General features: G+C 44.5%; 1 protein-coding gene across 3 annotated transcripts in view; it reads left to right on the forward strand.

Moving 5' to 3' along the window:
* Positions 1-1166: 1166 nt before the first annotated feature.
* LOC306998008 (phosphatase and actin regulator 1) overlaps positions 1167-18941 on the forward strand; it is a 99682-nt gene continuing 81907 nt past the window's right edge. Inside the window, exon 1 of one of the 3 annotated variants that reach the window (XM_079611716.1) lies at positions 1167-1397. In XM_079611716.1, the coding sequence (XP_079467842.1) occupies positions 1331-1397 (67 nt within the window). In that variant the 5' untranslated portion in view covers positions 1167-1330. The remainder of the gene's footprint in view (positions 1398-18941) is intronic. The other 2 variants (XM_079611718.1, XM_079611717.1) reach the window with 2 other exon arrangements.

Here is an 18941-nt window from a genome sequence, read left to right on the forward strand (position 1 = left end):
AGCGGACTGCGCTCTCTAGCGGAAGATCGCGAGACTGCAGAGTCAAACAAAAATCACCATAATTATGACATAAAAAGTCGAAAACATTACATTCACACTTGTTTCTAGGATCCCAGTCAATCATCTTTAACTGTAAAGAGTTAACAATTAATACTGTGGAAAAATAATAATGTAAATGTAAGATTACATTACTTCAAAGCGTTTATTTTTTACTGTAGCTTACTCTACCGTTAGATTTTATTCATTTATTTGTTTCAAATTATTTTAATCAAATATATTAATTGATGATTTTTTTTAAATACAATTTAATTTTAATACATTTATTTATTTAGTTACTTGGTTTCAACTTTTTAATTTATTTGTAAAAAAAAATTACACAGCTTTTTTATTATTTTCAATGCATCAAATGCATTTATTAATTTCTTAAATACAAGGCATGCATTTATTATGTCATGGCATGGCGTCTTCTAAACACCACACGACGGCACGGGACTCACTGTAGCCTATATAGCTGGGCTTAGTCATGTTATTGCTGAGATATATTTTCTTGGTAATGTTTGAGCCGTCTCTCTTCTGTTTGAGCAGGTGATCGCGGTGTGATGACCAAGAGCTCTGGTTGTGTCACACACACCTGACGAAACGCGTAGGTGTGTGTTGCTAGCAAAATCTCCAAGCCATGAAATAATAAAGGCTTTTTATATTTTTCTCGAGTGCTTTGGATTGTTTTTTCTTATGCATTTATTTTAATCTATTTTTAAAAAAAAAATCATTTTCATTTATTTATTTTATTCAGATATGTGTATTTATTTTATCTAAATACGATTTTATTTATTTAATCAATTTATAATTTCAATATTCAATCCAATGTATTATTTATTTATTTAAATACGTTTATATATTTTTTTAATTCAAATATATTTAATTATTTAGTTAGTTTAATCTTTAACTCATCTTTCTAGTTCTCTGCCGCTGGTCACGTGATATCAGGTTTTCAACGGCTCTGCATGAAGTATGTTGCTTTTCTCCGCGCGGGTCGGGATTGACCAATCACGCGGTGGCGATCGCAGAATAACGTTTTTTTTTTAATATATTTTTTTATGTATGTTTTAATAACAACAATAATAATTGCATGTATATGGAATTGATTTCTATTTGTAAGTGAGTTACCAGTCCTCGAAATGATCAGATGATCATATATTCCATCACTAAGCTGTTGTGTGTGCTCGCTCTCGAGCGCCCGCTGGAGGAGTAGCGCGTGACGTGTGTCTCGGTGTAACCGACAGCAGCAGCAGCTCGAGCTCTAGCTCGGAGTGTGTGTGTGTGTCCGCAGATGGAGGGCGATGGACGCCGAGCGCCGCTGCTCCGCCACACCGGGAGATCCGTCAGCCTCCGCACAGGTACAGACCCGAACAGCAGCAGAGCACACACCCGTGCCCGACACTGTGGCGGTTTACCTCAGATGTGTTGCTCAGCAGCAGCAGCCGCATCTCGTGTTGCCATGGTGACCCGCCGTCGTTTTCAGCTGAGTCAGCGCTAGCGAGAGCGAGCGCGAGGCGAGCGCGGGAACTACTGTACTGATGCTGCAGTATATATATATATCGAGATAGAGTTATCGAGAGAGATTGTGTGTGTGTGTTTGGCTCGGGTTGATGAGTAAAGGCGTGATATGAGATGCAGTGTGTGTGTGGCTCGGGTTGATGAGTAAAGGCGTGATATGAGATGCAGTGTGTGTGTGGCTCGGGTTGATGAGTAAAGTATGAGATGCAGTGTGTGTGTGTGTGTGTGCAGGTCGTCAGCTGTGCAGTAGTGCCACACACACCCTGCGGATAATCTCATTCAGATGAGACTGGTTAAAAACATAATTCAGATCTGGCCGTTGCATTTATTCACTTTTTGAGCATAGACGTGAAAATGAATTTTCCATAAATCGGTCATATCTTGAATGATGTTTGATCACAGGCTGAAGTTTGGTCTCTTTTTAAAGAAGGCGCTTGACAAATTATTGCTGAAGTGAACACGTTTTTTTTTTAAAGTGAACAAAAAATATCTAATTTTTACGCTTATTGTTGTGAAAAATGCACAAAAATACTATTTTAAATTTGTAATATTTTTTTAAATTTGAAATATATATTTTCCAAAACGAGAGAAAAAAAAAGCAGTGTTCCAAATTTGAGGTTGTCATCTTTAAAGGATCTCCCAGTGAGATGTTGTCGGCTGCAGTACCACACGCCTCCACTAGAGCAAACTCGTCTCACATTCAATTTCCAATGCGCGCATTATTTCTGTCCGCGAGGAGCACACGCGCGACTGTTTCAGGACCATTAACATGTTCATGTCGATGTTTGTATTTTGCACCATTCCGATGAAGTAAAAAAATAATAATATTCAGTCAATTTTATCATAAATTCAAACAATAAATAAATGCCGTTTTGGCGATCTTTACAGACGTTATGCGCCAGAGAAACAAGGGCGCCGCCATCTTTACAATATTGTCTTTGAACTTCCGTTTTGCGGTCGCTCGGTGTATGGGATCGCTGTCCAGGAGTAACTAGCTTTTAAAGGGGTCATGACATGGTTTTTTTTATTTTATTATTATGTTCCCTTAGGTGCAATTATAGTATTACTATAGTTTTTTTTACAAAAAACTTTTAAAATGTAGTGATTTATGACCTTTTCCCTGTTTCTCATCCTCTGAGTCACACAGTCTGTTTTGGGGGTGTTTCCCCTTTAAGAGTTCAGTGTTAACGCCCACTGTTATGATTGGCTAACGTCAGTGCCTATGCTTCAATTATTAACGCCCTCAGCCAGAACATTTGCGGATTCGGCGTATTTAAAAAGTAGTTTAAAGTTTTAAATACATTACTTACAGTTTGCGTCGTCGTTGTTGAGCCCAGAATAGTCGGCACGGACTTATCTTTGAGCAACAGTTTTCTGGCAAAGCCAGCATCATTTTGGGATTTGTTCTCAAAACAGTCATCCTTCAAATGTACAGAACAAACGCTTAAACTAACACTGCCGTGACTGAGACGTCCGCAAAAAATAAAGTGCATCCATTTTCCCTGACGTCTGGATCTTTCGCAGCGTATTCAAAGATGTTGTTTGTCCACAGCCAGGAACAGCACATCTGCGGCATCGTAATCTCCCTGTACACAGACCCACTCGCTGTCCGGCGACTAAACACTTGTGATGCGCGCGGCAACGATACGAAATGAGCGTAGTTGTCTTGCGCTTTAAGCGTAGTTGTCTTGTTCTGGAGGCGGTCATATGCAAACGCTGGTACGTCACTTCGCACCGTGACGTCACTTCTTACCATGGATCCAGAACGAGCTGTATTTAGAGCTTGATTAAATAAATGATTCGTTTATAATGGGGAGGACGTCTTAAGCTATGAAACTTGCAGGACGTTTTAATGGTACAAAGACCTCTTATATACCAAAAGATCAAGGCAAATTTGGTTTCTCATGTCATGACCCCTTTAAAGTCGGCATGAAATCAAAAATGACCCTATTTACTTTGTTCGCGGATATTACTAGTCTTGTGGTGAACAATTAATCCGTGCAAGTTAATACACGGAAAAAAATGGTTTGCCGAAGTTATCTTTAATCAAAGTCTGAAAAGTTACTTCCGGTCTGGAATGGTTCTTTTTCTGATGACGTAGGCTTGACGGCTTGGGTTGGTTAATCGCTTAACCAACCGCCAGGTTTAGTTACCTATGATCACGCGCGTGAACTCGGCAATCGACTACTTTGGACTTCGACCGAAAACAGGAAGTAAATACAGGTATGTGCGCTTGTTGAATTAACATAATTTTTATTAATATCTTTCACATCTACTGCAGTCAGATTCACTCATGTTCACTCTGAAGGAATCACTCAACATGGCTGGACACTTGTATGACACATCAAGGATGATAAGAGAAATAAAAGCAGGTTTAAAATTAGACCCCATTCAAGTCAATAGGGTGCAAATTTTAAAAAGAGGATAACACGGTGTAGGCAACACCGATTTTTGTCGTTGTTCTCTGTATTGACAGCACTCCAAATTTACTAAAAATTGAGCTCAATGTTAAAATTGACCGGAGTTCTCCTTTAATGTTACATTTACCTCAGAAAAGTCAATCAATGACCATAAACTTGTTATGCAGCGAGAAAAGTTACCTCTACAGAGGTACATTTTGCTAAGCATTTGCACTATATTACATATTCATTGTATTTTTACCTAGCATGTTCTTTTATAGATATAAGCGAGTATAAACATAATTATTCCATTGAAAAGTGATAATAATAGGGCTTTGCCACTGCGCGTGTGTATTCAGCAGTGTAACACAGTCACTCCTGCTATAGCCACTTTGGCCGGTTGAATCTTATAATTACATTTGTCAATTGTAGTCTCTTAAAAAGGCATTGAAATAATAAACTAAGTGCAACATATAATTTTTTCGATGTCGATACTGTAATATCTGAAACATGTCCACTACTGATTTTCCGCAGAATAGATACATGTTACCAGCTGCTCTTTCTCTCGAGTGACACACAAACCCGCCTCTCCTCACTCACTCGTTTCATTCGCTCCGGATGAATGTTGTTGCTGTCACAAGGCTTGAATTTCAGCGTGGGATTGCGTTTATTGCACATAATGTTATTAATTCCTGCGAAAATTTACCCTAAACAGTCAAATTCACACACAATAATAATGATGCCAAAACGGCGCTCTTGGCGAGTATTCCCGTTCATCACGACGCGGAGCGGAGTCACGATACAGCACTAGCCTCCAGTACCTTATTGCTTTTATAAAACGGTTACCACACAATACAAATATTAAAGCCGAAAAATATGTATCTATGCAACTTTCATGAAGTGAAATCACTAAAAGCCTTCCTTCCGCTAGTAAAAATAGTCCCTGACCGTAAACAGCCACAGAAGTTACACACATTATTTGGAGCGTTTGGAGTGAAATTGATGCGCGTCCGAGGCGAAATCCGCTTCTTCTGGGAGAGGCAAGTGCTAGGCGGGAAATTTAAAAATAATACTGTTAATGTGTCACGAAATGTAGTTTTAAGAGTTGTTCAATCGAGAATGTAGTTGTTTAAAGCTCAAATATGTGGTTTATTTATAATTAATATATTATATAATTGATAGCGCCTATTTAAAAAATGTGATCTGATGTTTCGGAGTTGTGAGATCCAGGAGATCAGCGGGCGCTCATGTAACCCGCTGGAGCAGCCTCACCTCGGCTAGTCCTCCTGACGTCTGCCGCTGGTAAACCAGAAATGTTTAAATTCACAATCTATAGCTTCGGCTCTATTATATGAAACATATAAGTTAAAATACATTAATGACTCGTTATAACGTAGGTCAAACGACTTCTTTAATTAACGTTATGTGAGTTTTTCTTCATCTCATTCAGAAATGTAGCCTAGACTGCAAGTGTTCAGCGTCACATTCATAGTTAACATCTGAACAATGTCATTCCTTCTTTCACGCGGGCATTTAGTCATTACAAAATAATAGGGGTGCAACGGATCATCATTGATCCGTGATCCGTTCGGATCAATATCTTCGGTTCGGCACACAAGTGATCCGCGGATTGATTTGTGAAAAAAAAAAGTTGCGCGCATGTTCAGTCCACACACAGCGCGGTCATGGCGAGCGGAGGAACGGAGGAGCTTGAATGCCCCGCGTCATTTAAATCCTCTGTATGGCAGCATTTTGGCTTCCCTGTCAAATATAATGATGAAGGAAAGAGGTTAGTGGATAAAACCGTGACGGTGTGTAGGAACTGTGGCACAAGAAAGCCATATGACAGTGAAACACATCAAGCATGGCCACGCATTTGAAGCGACATCACGCCGGTGTTTCACTGACGGGAGTGAAAACGAAGGCTGCACAACAACCGCTTATCACCACGGCATTAAAGCAGCCCCTTGTTGCACAATCAGACCGGGCTAAAGCCATCACAAACGCTATCGGTGTGTTTATAGCTGCAGATATGAGGCCATATTCGGTTGTGTAAAACGAGGGCTTTAAACACATGCTGAAAGTGCTTGAGCCGCGTTACAACATCCCGTCGCGCACCCACTATTATGCCTTGCCTTGTGCACTTTAAGTTGATTTTATATATTTTAATTTAATAATTCAAAAGTGTTAATAAACAAAAAGACAAAACTTATGTTTATTTGTCTTGTCTTTTTTTTTTTTTTTTTTTGCTGATCCGAAAAATGATCCGATCCGTGACTCTGATCCGAGAAACGATCCGAACCGTGAGTTTTTCGATCCGTTGCACCCCTACAAAATAAGTTATTGAGGCCAAACATTTAAAATGACATTATAATCTGAAAATCGGGCCTTCCCCCGTTTATCACGTCACTTCACCACGTGACAGCAGCAAGCAGGCTCCTGATTGGTTAACGCGGCGCGAATTGACGCAGAAGTTCAGATCTTTCAACTCGGGCGGCAGATGCGAATTCTCGTCAAACTAGTGAATGCACAAAAAGCACTATAAAATCATTCGCACGTAACACGCTTAGCGCGCCAGACGCTCAATTCGCCCCATTCGCTCGAACTTGACGCGCGAATGAGGCGTATTCGCGTCTACCACGCCGCACTATACGCCTCATGGTGCGTTCACACCGGACGCGAATAGCGCTTCAGGCGTGAGTGATTTCAATGTTAAGTCAATGCAAAGACGAGTTGCGCGTAAAAAAATCCTGCGTGCGAATACGCCTCATTTTATAGTGCTTTTTGTGCATTCACGCGTTTGACGCAAATTCGCGTCTGCCGCCCGAGTTGAAAGATCTGAACTTCTGCGTCAATTCGCGCCGCGTTAACCTATCAGGAGCCTGCTTGCTGCTGTCACGTGGCATAAAGTGACATACGATTATGATCGCTCCGATGCGGGACAGCAGGTCATCAAACTGGGCGCGGGATAGGCGGAAGTACCGCTGAAAGCGACCGTTATCCAGGCGCAGCACCTGGAGCAAATGGTGAAAAGCAGAGCGCCTCGCGTTTCCAGCCGAGCGCCTCGCGTTTCCAGCGGAGCGCCTAGCGTTTCCAGCGGAGCGCCTCGCGTTTCCAGCGGAGCGCCTCGCGTTTCCAGCGGAGCGCCTCGCGTTTCCAGCCGAGCGCCTGGCGTTTCCAGCCGAGCGCCTCGCGTTTCCAGCGGAGCGCCTCGCGTTTCCAGCGGAGCGCCTAGCGTTTCCAGCGGAGCGCCTAGCGTTTCCAGCCGAGCGCCTCGCGTTTCCAGCGGAGCGCCTAGCGTTTCCAGCCGAGCGCCTCGCGTTTCCAGCGGAGCGCCTCGCGTTTCCAGCGGAGCGCCTAGCGTTTCCAGCCGAGCGCCTCGCGTTTCCAGCCGAGCGCCTGGCGTTTCCAGCCGAGCGCCTCGCGTTTCCAGCCGAGCGCCTCGCGTTTCCAGCCGAGCGCCTCGCGTTTCCAGCCGAGCGCCTAGCGTTTCCAGCGGAGCGCCTAGCGTTTCCAGCCGAGCGCCTCGCGTTTCCAGCGGAGCGCCTAGCGTTTCCAGCCGAGCGCCTCGCGTTTCCAGCCGGAGCGCCTAGCGTTTCCAGCGGAGCGCCTAGCGTTTCCAGCCGAGCGCCTGGCGTTTCCAGCCGAGCGCCTAGCGTTTCCAGCGGAGCGCCTAGCGTTTCCAGCCGAGCGCCTGGCGTTTCCAGCCGAGCGCCTCGCGTTTCCAGCGGAGCGCCTCGCGTTTCCAGCAGAGCGCCTAGCGTTTCCAGCGGAGCGCCTAGCGTTTCCAGCCGAGCGCCTCGCGTTTCCAGCGGAGCGCCTCGCGTTTCCAGCGGAGCGCCTCGCGTTTCCAGCCGAGCGCCTAGCGTTTCCAGCGGAGCGCCTAGCGTTTCCAGCCGAGCGCCTCGCGTTTCCAGCCGAGCGCCTAGCGTTTCCAGCGGAGCGCCTAGCGTTTCCAGCCGAGCGCCTCGCGTTTCCAGCGGAGCGCCTAGCGTTTCCAGCCGAGCGCCTCGCGTTTCCAGCCGGAGCGCCTAGCGTTTCCAGCGGAGCGCCTAGCGTTTCCAGCCGAGCGCCTGGCGTTTCCAGCCGAGCGCCTAGCGTTTCCAGCGGAGCGCCTAGCGTTTCCAGCCGAGCGCCTGGCGTTTCCAGCCGAGCGCCTCGCGTTTCCAGCGGAGCGCCTCGCGTTTCCAGCAGAGCGCCTAGCGTTTCCAGCGGAGCGCCTAGCGTTTCCAGCCGAGCGCCTCGCGTTTCCAGCGGAGCGCCTCGCGTTTCCAGCGGAGCGCCTAGCGTTTCCAGCGGAGCGCCTAGCGTTTCCAGCGGAGCGCCTCGCGTTTCCAGCGGAGCGCCTAGCGTTTCCAGCGGAGCGCCTCGCGTTTCCAGCGGAGCGCCTAGCGTTTCCAGCGGAGCGCCTAGCGTTTCCAGCGGAGCGCCTAGCGTTTCCAGCCGAGCGCCTGGCGTTTCCAGCGGAGCGCCTAGCGCAGGGGTTCTCAACCTTTTGCAAGCTGGGCCCCCCCAAAGCTGGTTCATTGCAGTTGGGGTCCCAGTGCCCCGCCCCCATCCCCCCACCTTGCATAGATAGATAGATAGATAGATAGATAGATAGATAGATAGATAGCCCTAGGCTATTATTTTTAGGCCCACATTATTATTATTATTATTATAGGAGCCAAATGTGGTGTTTGTGTATTTTTATATTGGGTGTTGTTTCTTGTTTGTACACTGGGTGTCGCTCTAATGTTACCTGAGGTCAAAGGCATAAAAGCAGCATCCAAACTGGCAACAGGAAGGGGGGTTTGGCCCGGAAGGGCAAACGGTTTTTGACCGCTGTGGCGCATATAGGCTGAAAACTGATTGTTGACAATGTAATAGTATACTAATTTGATTTGCCTGTGAAACTGGATAAATGGATATTTACCTCTGCACGGTAGAAACAAATAAACACAATAATTAGCAAGACAAACGCCTGGACATTCTTACGACCGAAGCCAATGGTAACAGAAAGCAAAACAAACAGCGCGTCAGCCAGGGCATTACGGGGCTAAACCACTCCAGTAGCTGCTAGTATTAGACTGAGCGGTTACATTTAGTCAAAAACCTCGCTCACAAGCAACTTTGCTGGAATCGTGTGGGACGCAACGAGATGGCATAAAAGGATGCGCCGCTTTGTTGGCCTTGGGATTAAAACTACGCTGGTGGAGGCAGTCAGCTGTTTGTGAAAGGACGCGCAAGAGCTACGAGGCACCAACGGCTGTCGTGCAGCGGATCACCGGAACATCGCAAGGCGCCCAACGCAAGAGGTATGTGTAGCGCTACACTTTTGGCCATTTAATTGTGTGCACACAAAAAGAGCATAAACCCAATGCATTGGTAACCAGATAAGACGGACGATAGAGCTTTCACTGACTGTTACGGCGAATTTTGAGTGACTGACTCGTTGTCATGGAGGCGCGTGACGCAGTGTCGGTCATTAACGGGACTGGTGTGCTTAAAGTTACAGCTGGTAAATCCAGCAGTGTGACTAACGGTGCTCAAGCACAAACTGGAAAGCGGGCAGTGAAGCTCACTGCAAAGGCGCTTGCTGATAAATTGGACAGGTTGCAAAATGATAGAAAGGCTAAGCTTAACAAAGCCAGTGTGTTAAGAAAATCAATACAAGCTCTGATAGAAAAGGGTGATAAAAATCAGATACTGAGTGCTCTTGGAGAATTGATTGAGGTATGTGATGAATCAAAATGCATGCATGAATCTTTGTTGGGTTTATTGCCACTTGAGGAAACCGAAAAACATGAAATATGGTTTAAAGCAAAAATGCTGTTTAATGATTTATGTATTGCTGATACAAAAAAGTGGGTTTCAAGCAATGAAAGTCATGACTTGGTAAATGTTGATGGTATTGATGATGTGAATCCTAATGACAGCGTTTCCCAGGTCGGTAGTAAGCGCTCAAATCAAAGGAGTGTTAACAGTGGTAGATCAAGTACCACGTCCTCTGCACGGATTAAAGCGGAGGCAAATAGAGCTGCGCTGGAAGCTCGTGTGTCAGCTTTAAAGGGGCAACATGCTTTAGAGGAACAGGAGCAGCAGCTGAGGAGGAAAAGACAGCAGCTTGGTTTGGAGGCTGAACTGGCTGCATCCAATGCTAAACTGGCAGTACTACAGGCCGCTGATCTGAAAGGTTCTTCTCGGGCATTGTCAGATGGTATGAATTCCTACCTCCAAAAGGAAACTGTTAATGTTTTAAACCCTATGGCAAGGGAATATCAGCCTCGAGCAGAGAAATCAAAACAACAAAATGACATGACAAATTTGTCATTTCCACCGCATAAACAACTATCAATGGACGTGCGACGAAAGGTAACTGACCAATGGGTTGAAAGCAATACGTTGGGAACGTTGAATTATTCCCAATGCCAACCAACAACAAGGGACGTGGAAGGAACGCTAGGATCTCAGATCTGTCAAGATCCGCCTGGAGACATACTTAATATCATGCGCAGGCAAAATGAAATATCGGCCACTTTAGTGCAGCAGCAGCGTTCATTGTCTCTGCCACCACGAGACATTCCCATCTTTGAAGGTGACCCTCTACAATACAGAACATTTATTAAGGCTTTTGAGCAAGGAGTGGAGGGGAAAGCAGGAAATGCAGATTGTTTGTACTATTTGGAACAATTTACAAGAGGACAGCCACAAGAACTTGTGCATAGCTGCCAACATATGGATCCTGGGCGTGGCTATGTGGTGGCAAAGGGTCTTCTACAGGAGCACTTTGGCAATCAGTATAAAATTGCAACAGCTTATATTGAAAGGGCTTTGACCTGGCGACCAATACGAGCTGAGGATGTAAAGGCACTTCAAGCTTACTCCTTATTTTTGCGTGGCTGCCGTAATGTGATGGAGGAGCTCCAGTACATGCAAGAACTGGATATGCCTGTTAACATGAGAGCCATTATTGCAAAGCTGCCATTCAGAATGAGAGAGCAATGGAGGACAAGGGCTCATGACATTATGGAAAGAACTAAACATAGAGCTCATTTCGAGGATTTGGTTAAGTTCATTGAGTGTCGTGTTAGTATTCTTTCTGACCCTCTGTTTGGCAACATACAGGATTCACCACCCGGTGTCGCTGGTATGAAGACTCTCGCCAGGTTAAAATTCCAGCCTAGGAACAGAGTGACTGGAAATATCGTTGCCACCACAGTAACATCTAGGCACTTGTTGGAGGGAGAAAAAGAGCCAATATTGCCTCCGGGGAAAGAAAAGAAAGCTGGATGCCTTTGCTGTGCTCGTAGTCACCTGTTGGAAGAGTGCAAACAGTTCAGTGGAAAGAAGCACAAAGAAAAGATTTATTTTTTGAGGGAAAAGGGAGTTTGCTTTGCATGTTTAGGTCATGGTCACATGAGCAGGGATTGCGACAGGCGTTTGACATGCAAAGTTTGTGGCCAAACTCATCCCACCGTGCTGCATATCAAAAGGCAAACTACAGAGGAGCCATATCATAACCAGCCAACTTCGCAGGAAACATGTGGACATACAGGGGCCGGTAAGGACCAGTGCGTTCTGTCCATTCTTCCTGTTAAGGTGAAATCTGCGAAGGGAAATTGCATCATAAACACCTATGCTTTTCTGGACCCTGGAAGTTCAGCCACGTTCTGCACGGAAGATCTAATGCGGAAGCTGAATATTACAGGCAGAAGAACTAATTTCTTATTACGCACCATGGGGCAAGAAACTGTTGTTCCAGCCTTCTTGTTGACTGGTTTGGAGGTATCTGATCTGGACAGCAATGGCTTCTATATGCTCCCGGAGGTTCTTACACAAAAGAAAATGCCAGTTACTTTGGATAACAGGGTAACACCTGAAGACCTGGCTAGCTGGCCGTACTTGTCAAAGGTACACATCCCAAGCATAAAAGCGAACGTTGATCTCTTAATCGGAACTAATGCTCCCAATGTATTAGAACCTTGGGAGGTCGTCAACAGCTGCGGGAATGGCCCGTATGCTGTTAGGACGGTGCTAGGATGGGTTGTTAGTGGTCCGCTGAATGGTAACAGCGGGGCATTGGAGGAGGATCTTCCCGCTGCTATGGTGAACAGAATATCTGTGGGCAAACTGGAACAGATGCTGACCATTCAATACAATCATGATTTCAACGAAAGGAATATAGAAAAGAAGGAAATGTCCAGAGAAGATTGTAGGTTTCTTGAAACTATGGAGCGCTCGGCAATACTTCAAGATGGAAGATATTGTTTGAAATTGCCTTTCAGGAACAAGGAAGTCTATCTCCCCAACAATTTTGCAGTGGCTAAGCAGAGGATTGAGGGTTTGAGGAAAAGGTTCCTTAAAGATAAACACTTGCACCAAGAGTATACAGGGTATATGAACAATCTCATTGGTAAAACCTATGCAGAGCAAGTACCTCAGAAGCAACAGCATTGTGAGAGCGGAAAGGTGTGGTATATTCCTCACCATGGTGTCCACCATTCGAGAAAAGGTTCCCTTCGTGTGGTGTTCGACTGCGGAGCCACTTGTAAAGGGGTCTCGTTAAATGGTGAGCTCTTGCAGGGTCCTAACCTTACCAGCTCGCTGTTAGGAGTTCTAACTCGCTTCAGACGGGAACCCGTAGCTTTTATGGGTGATATTCAGGCCATGTTCCATCAGGTGAGGGTGGCTGAAGGAGATAGAGACTTTCTCCGCTTTCTCTGGTGGCCAGATGGAGACATCAGTAAGGATTTTGTGGAGTTTAGGATGACGGTACACCTGTTTGGCGCTGTTTCGTCCCCCAGTTGTGCAAGCTACGCACTTAGAAGAACTGCTGATGATAATAATTCTGAGTTTTCAGCTGAAGTTCTTCAATGTGTCAAGCATAATTTTTATGTGGATGACTGCTTGAGGAGTTCAGCCACAGATGAACAAGCTATCCATATGGTAAGAGATCTAATTGCTCTGTGTCGAAAGGGAGGCTTCATCTTAGAGAAATGGATAAGCAACAGTCGCATCGTCTTGCAAGCCATATCCGAAGATCAGAGGGCTAAGGACCTTAAGGAGTTGGATCTAGACCAAGATACACTTCCAGTAGAAAGAGCTTTGGGTCTGCAATGGTGCGTGGAGACTGACTCTTTCAGGTTCAGAATGGAGATAAAACAACAGCCTCTAACAAGAAGGGGTATGTTGTCAGTTAACAGCTCAGTGTACGATCCGCTTGGGTTACTGGCACCTGTCACTTTGCTTGCTAAAGTGATGCAGCAAGAACTCTGTCGGAGGCATTGTTCATGGGATGATGCTTTACCACAGGACATCTTGTGCAAATGGAAAAGGTGGTTGAAGGACCTGGAGCTGCTGACTGCATTTAAGGTGGATAGGTGCATTAAGCCAGTGTATTTTGGAGAGATCAGGCATGCGCAACTACATCACTTTGCCGATGCCAGTGAAGGTGGATACGGGACGGTAACCTACATTCGGATGTTAAATCAGGAAAACAACATTCAGGTCACATTTCTGCTTGGTAAAGCCAGAGTGACACCACTGAAGGTTGTAACTATTCCCCGACTGGAATTGACAGCGGCTGTCCTTGCTGTCAGAGTGGACTCAATGTTAAAGGAGGAATTGGATTTCCCGTTGGAGGAGTCGGTATTCTGGACTGATAGCACTTCGGTGTTAAAGTACCTTAGCAACGAGGACAGGCGCTTCCACACATTTGTGGCCAACAGAATCTCGACCATCAGAGAAACATCTGAACCCTCACAGTGGAGACACATTGGTTCTAAAGATAATCCAGCGGATGATGCATCGAGGGGTCTGAACGTCTCTGATTTTCTGAAGAAAGGCACGTGGCTAGGAGGTCCTTTATTTCTTTGGCAGCAGGAGGAAGACTGGCCTAAACCTGTGTCTGAATGGTCATTGGACTTAAATGACCCAGAGGTGAGGAAAGGGACTACAGTAAATGCCATCAATGTGTGTGCCGTTTCTAGTCCTACTGACCAGCTCATTGCTTACTTTTCTGACTGGAGGAGGCTGAAGACAGCAGTTGCCTGGTTTCTTAGGTTAAAGGTTATATTGTTATCAAAGGGGCGCCTGAAGGGGCAGTTGGAGGCTGCTGTGGCCGATCATTCAGAGGAAACCAGTCAGGATGGATTGAACAACGCTGAAGGACAACGGGGCACAGTGACATCTAGGAGTGGAATTCTGACACTGGAAGATCAATTAGAAGCTGAGATTGCCATCATTCGTTATTGCCAGCAACAGAGATTCAAGGAGGAGATTTCGGTTCTGCTATCGGGGAAATCAGCAGTGAGTAGACGGAGTTCCATATATAGACTGGATCCAATGGTGGAGGAGGGACTCTTAAGAGTTGGAGGAAGGTTGAACAGAGGAGCGATGCCTGAGGAAGTCAAACATCCCCTCATTCTCGCCAAGGATCAGCATGTCTCCATGCTTATTCTTAAGCACGTACATCAGACTCTGGGCCATGGTGGACGGACTCATACACTGTCTAAAGTGAGGAAGAGGTTTTGGATTACGAAGGCAAATTCAGCAGTTAGGAAGGTTATTGCTGAATGCGGCTTTTGTAGACGGTACAACGGAAGAGCAGTGGAACAAAAAATGGCGGACCTCCCAAAGGTGAGAATCCTTCCTGATCTACCGCCATTTACGAACACAGGAGTAGATTACTTTGGACCAGTTGAAGTAAGGAGGAGACGATCGACTTGTAAGCGGTACGGGGTTATATTTACCTGCATGGCAAGCAGGGCCATCCATCTGGAAGTGGCAGTATCCCTGGAAACGGATGCATGCATCAATGCTTTGCGGCGTTTTATCAGCAGAAGAGGACAAGTGGAACATCTGAGGTCAGACAACGGTACCAACTTCATTGGGGCGGAGAGGGAACTCAAAAAGGCTCTTGTTGATTTGAATCAGGATACGATTCAAGGAGCCATGTCGCAGATTGGAATCCGTTGGAGTTTTAATCCACCAGCTGGTTCACACCATGGTGGCGTGTGGGAACGGATGATCCGCCTGGTGCGAAGGGTTTTGACTTCTGTCTTACGTCAGCAGACATTGGATGATGATGGACTTCATACGGTGTTCTGTGAAGTGGAGGCCATTTTGAATGATCGGCCTATTACTAAGCTCTCGGATGATCCCAGCGACCTGGAACCTCTTACTCCAAACCATCTTCTTCTTCTGAAGGGTAAACCAGCTTTGCCACCTGGAGTGTTCAATCCGCACGACCAATATGGGAGAAGACGTTGGAGACAGGTACAGTACCTCTCGGACCTTTTTTGGAAGAGATGGATGCGAGAGTATTTGCCTTTGCTTCAAGAGAGGCAAAAATGGAATCAAAAGAAGAGGAGTTTGATGGCTGGGGATATTGTGGTAATAATGGATTCTTCAGCTCCTCGTGGCTCTTGGCCACTCGGCAAGGTTCTGGAGGTTTTTCCCGACAAACATGGGCTTGTGCGGTCTGTAAGATTACAGACTAAAACTAACATTATGGAAAGGCCAGTGACAAAGCTCTGTTTGCTGCATGGAGTATAAATATTTTTGTTCATGCTGGGCTTGACTGTACTTTGATGGATTGTAACATTTTGGCTCTCTTTTTTTTGTTTTTTGTTTTGTTTAAATTGTAATGGCTGCTGGTCATTAACAATTAGGGGCCGGTGTATAGGAGCCAAATGTGGTGTTTGTGTATTTTTATATTGGGTGTTGTTTCTTGTTTGTACACTGGGTGTCGCTCTAATGTTACCTGAGGTCAAAGGCATAAAAGCAGCATCCAAACTGGCAACAGGAAGGGGGGTTTGGCCCGGAAGGGCAAACGGTTTTTGACCGCTGTGGCGCATATAGGCTGAAAACTGATTGTTGACAATGTAATAGTATACTAATTTGATTTGCCTGTGAAACTGGATAAATGGATATTTACCTCTGCACGGTAGAAACAAATAAACACAATAATTAGCAAGACAAACGCCTGGACATTCTTACGACCGAAGCCAATGGTAACAGAAAGCAAAACAAACAGCGCGTCAGCCAGGGCATTACGGGGCTAAACCACTCCAGTAGCTGCTAGTATTAGACTGAGCGGTTACAATTATCATCAGTAGCGGTAGGTAGGCCTATTATCATTACTAGGCTATTGTTATAATTGGCAGTAGCACCAGACTTCTAATGTGAGCTTGCAGGCATTATTATTATTATTATTATTATTATGAGTAGTAGTAGGCCTATCATCATTACTAGGCTATTGCTATATAATTATATGAGCTTATATGCTATCATTGTTATTATTATTATTATAATCAGTAGGCCTATTATCATTACTAGGCTATTGCTATATAATTATATGAGCTTATATGCTATCGTTGTTATTATTATTAGGGGCCAAGCACTGAAAGTTTTTTGAATTTTCAAATTTTTTGAATTTTCCGAAAAACCTACTTTTTCGAACTCCTCCTAGGCCGTTGCTCCGAATTTCACGAAAATTGAACCAGATCATCTCCAGACCATGACGACAAAAAGTTATGGAATTCAAGTTGATTTGTCAAACCGTTCACGAATACCACGCAATTTAATTTTACGTTGCGCTTGCAAAAACAGACGTAAGGCTGTATCTCCACAACGTTTTATCGGATTCAGACCAAATTTGGTATATGTCATCACAAGCATGACCTGAGGCTACATGCTGCGTTTCGGCGCAGCGCCACCTACTGGTCCGGAGATATGAATAATTTATTTTTTTGCTTATAACTTCTGAACGGTTTGTCCAAAAATCACAAAAGTGGTCTCGTTAGATTCAGGGCGTCATACTGAGTTGACTGATATCCAATTTTCCCATATCGGCCATTTTGGCTGTCGGCCATTTTGAATTATGTGCTAAAATGCTGTATTTTATGAACGCATGAACGTATCGTTACGAAACTCAGTATGGGTCATCAGTACAACGCCCTAAAGGTACTCAAAAATTTATGAGACAGCGCCACCTTTTGGTCAAAAGTTATAATGAAATTTCCAAAAATGCTAATAACTTTTGAATAAATTTGCCTATAGTAATGACACTGATCTCAATAGATTCCTTGGGTTATGCTGAAAACATAGATACCAATTTTGCCATAGTCAGCCAAACTTCCTGTCCGCCATCTTTATTTTGTTTTAAAACCTACTTTTTCGAACTCCTCCTAGACCGAACGTCCGATTTTCACCAAAATCGGATCGTGTAATCTCCAGACCGTGCCGAGTAAAAGTTATGGATTTCGTGTCGATAGACGAAACCGTTTTTGTATACCGCAGTGGCAAATTTGAGGCATGATGCCAAAATGACTATTCAGGCTTTATATCTGCAATGCCTTGCCATATTGACACCAAACTTTGTATATGTCATTGTCACTTCACTCTGACCACATCACATCAGTTTCGTAACTGCGCCACCTATTGGTCGAAAGTGATAATCATATTTTTAGTTAATGTATGTGATTTTTCAACCATTTTGCCAAAATTCTTCTTTAAATGTCTTCAATTGCTCCTAGCTGCAGTTGGTCTCACACTCCCAGCCACTTTGGCATGTCTTGTCGTCTTGCTTGCGCTTGTTCTTCTTTTTTTTCTTCCGACTGGGCGTCTATGGCAGCCCATAGAAGCGTATGCGGGAAAGTTGTTTTGGTTTGACATTCTGATAGAGGACATTCCCAACATCAAATACACCAATTTTGGTGTTTCTAACTCATTCCCTCTAGCGCCACCACCTGTCCAAAATTTCAGAAATTGTATGCTAATAACTTTTGAACCGTAAGGCCTATCAACAAAATTCTTTTTTCCTCTGATTCCTGAGCTCATGCCGATTCGATTGCACTCTATGACGTCATTTTCCGTCATAATAGTTTTCCCGCCATTTTGAATTTTCCAAAAAACCTACTTTTTCGAACTCCTCCTAGGCCGTTGCTCCGAATTTCACGAAAATTGAACCAGATCAACTCCAGACCATGACGACAAAAAGTTATGGAATTCAAGTTGATTCGAATTACCGTTCTCGAATACCGCGCAAATAAATTTTACGTAGCGCTTGCAAAAACAGACGTAAGGCCGTATCTCCACAACGCTTTATCGGATTCAGACCAAATTTGGTACATGTCATCACAAGCATGACCTGAGGCTACATGCTGCGTTTCGGCGCAGCGCCACCTACTGGTCCGGAGATATGAAGAATTTATATTTTTGCTTATAACTTCTGAACGGTTTGTCCAAAAATCATAAAAGTGGTCTCGTTAGATTCAGGGCATCGTGCTGAGTCGACTGATATCCAATTTTCCCATATCGGCCATTTTGGCTGTCGGCCATTTTGAATTATGTGCTAAAATGCTGTATTTTATGAACGCATGAACGTATCGTTACGAAACTCAGTATGGGTCATCAGTACAACGCCCTAAAAGTACTCAAAAATTTATGAGACAGCGCCACCTTTTGGTCAAAAGTTATAATGAAATTTCCAAAAATGCTAATAACTTTTGAATAAATTTGCCTATAGTAATGACACTGATCTCAATAGATTCCTTGGGTTATGCTGAAAACATAGATACCAATTTTGCCATAGTCAATCAAAGTTCCTGTCCGCCATCTTTATTTTCTTTTAAAACCTACTTTTTCGAACTCCTCCTAGACCGAACGTCCGATTTTCACCAAAATCGGATCGTGTCATCTCCAGACTGTGCCGAGTAAAAGTTATGGATTTCGTGTCGATAGACAAAACCGTTTTCGTATACCGCAGTGGCAAAGTTGAGGCATGATGCCAAAATGACTATTCAGGCATTATATCTGCAATGCCATGACATATTGACACCAAACTTTGTATGTGTCATTGTCACTTCACTCTGACCACATCACATCAGTTTCGTAACTGCGCCACCTATTGGTCGAAAGTGATAATCATATTTTTAGTTATTGTATGTGATTTTTCAACCATTTTGCCAAAATTCATCTTCAAATGTCTTTAATTGCTCC

This window comes from Phoxinus phoxinus (assembly GCF_949152265.1).
Source record: "Phoxinus phoxinus genome assembly, chromosome: 5".
In the NCBI taxonomy this organism is placed as follows: domain Eukaryota; kingdom Metazoa; phylum Chordata; class Actinopteri; order Cypriniformes; family Leuciscidae; genus Phoxinus; species Phoxinus phoxinus.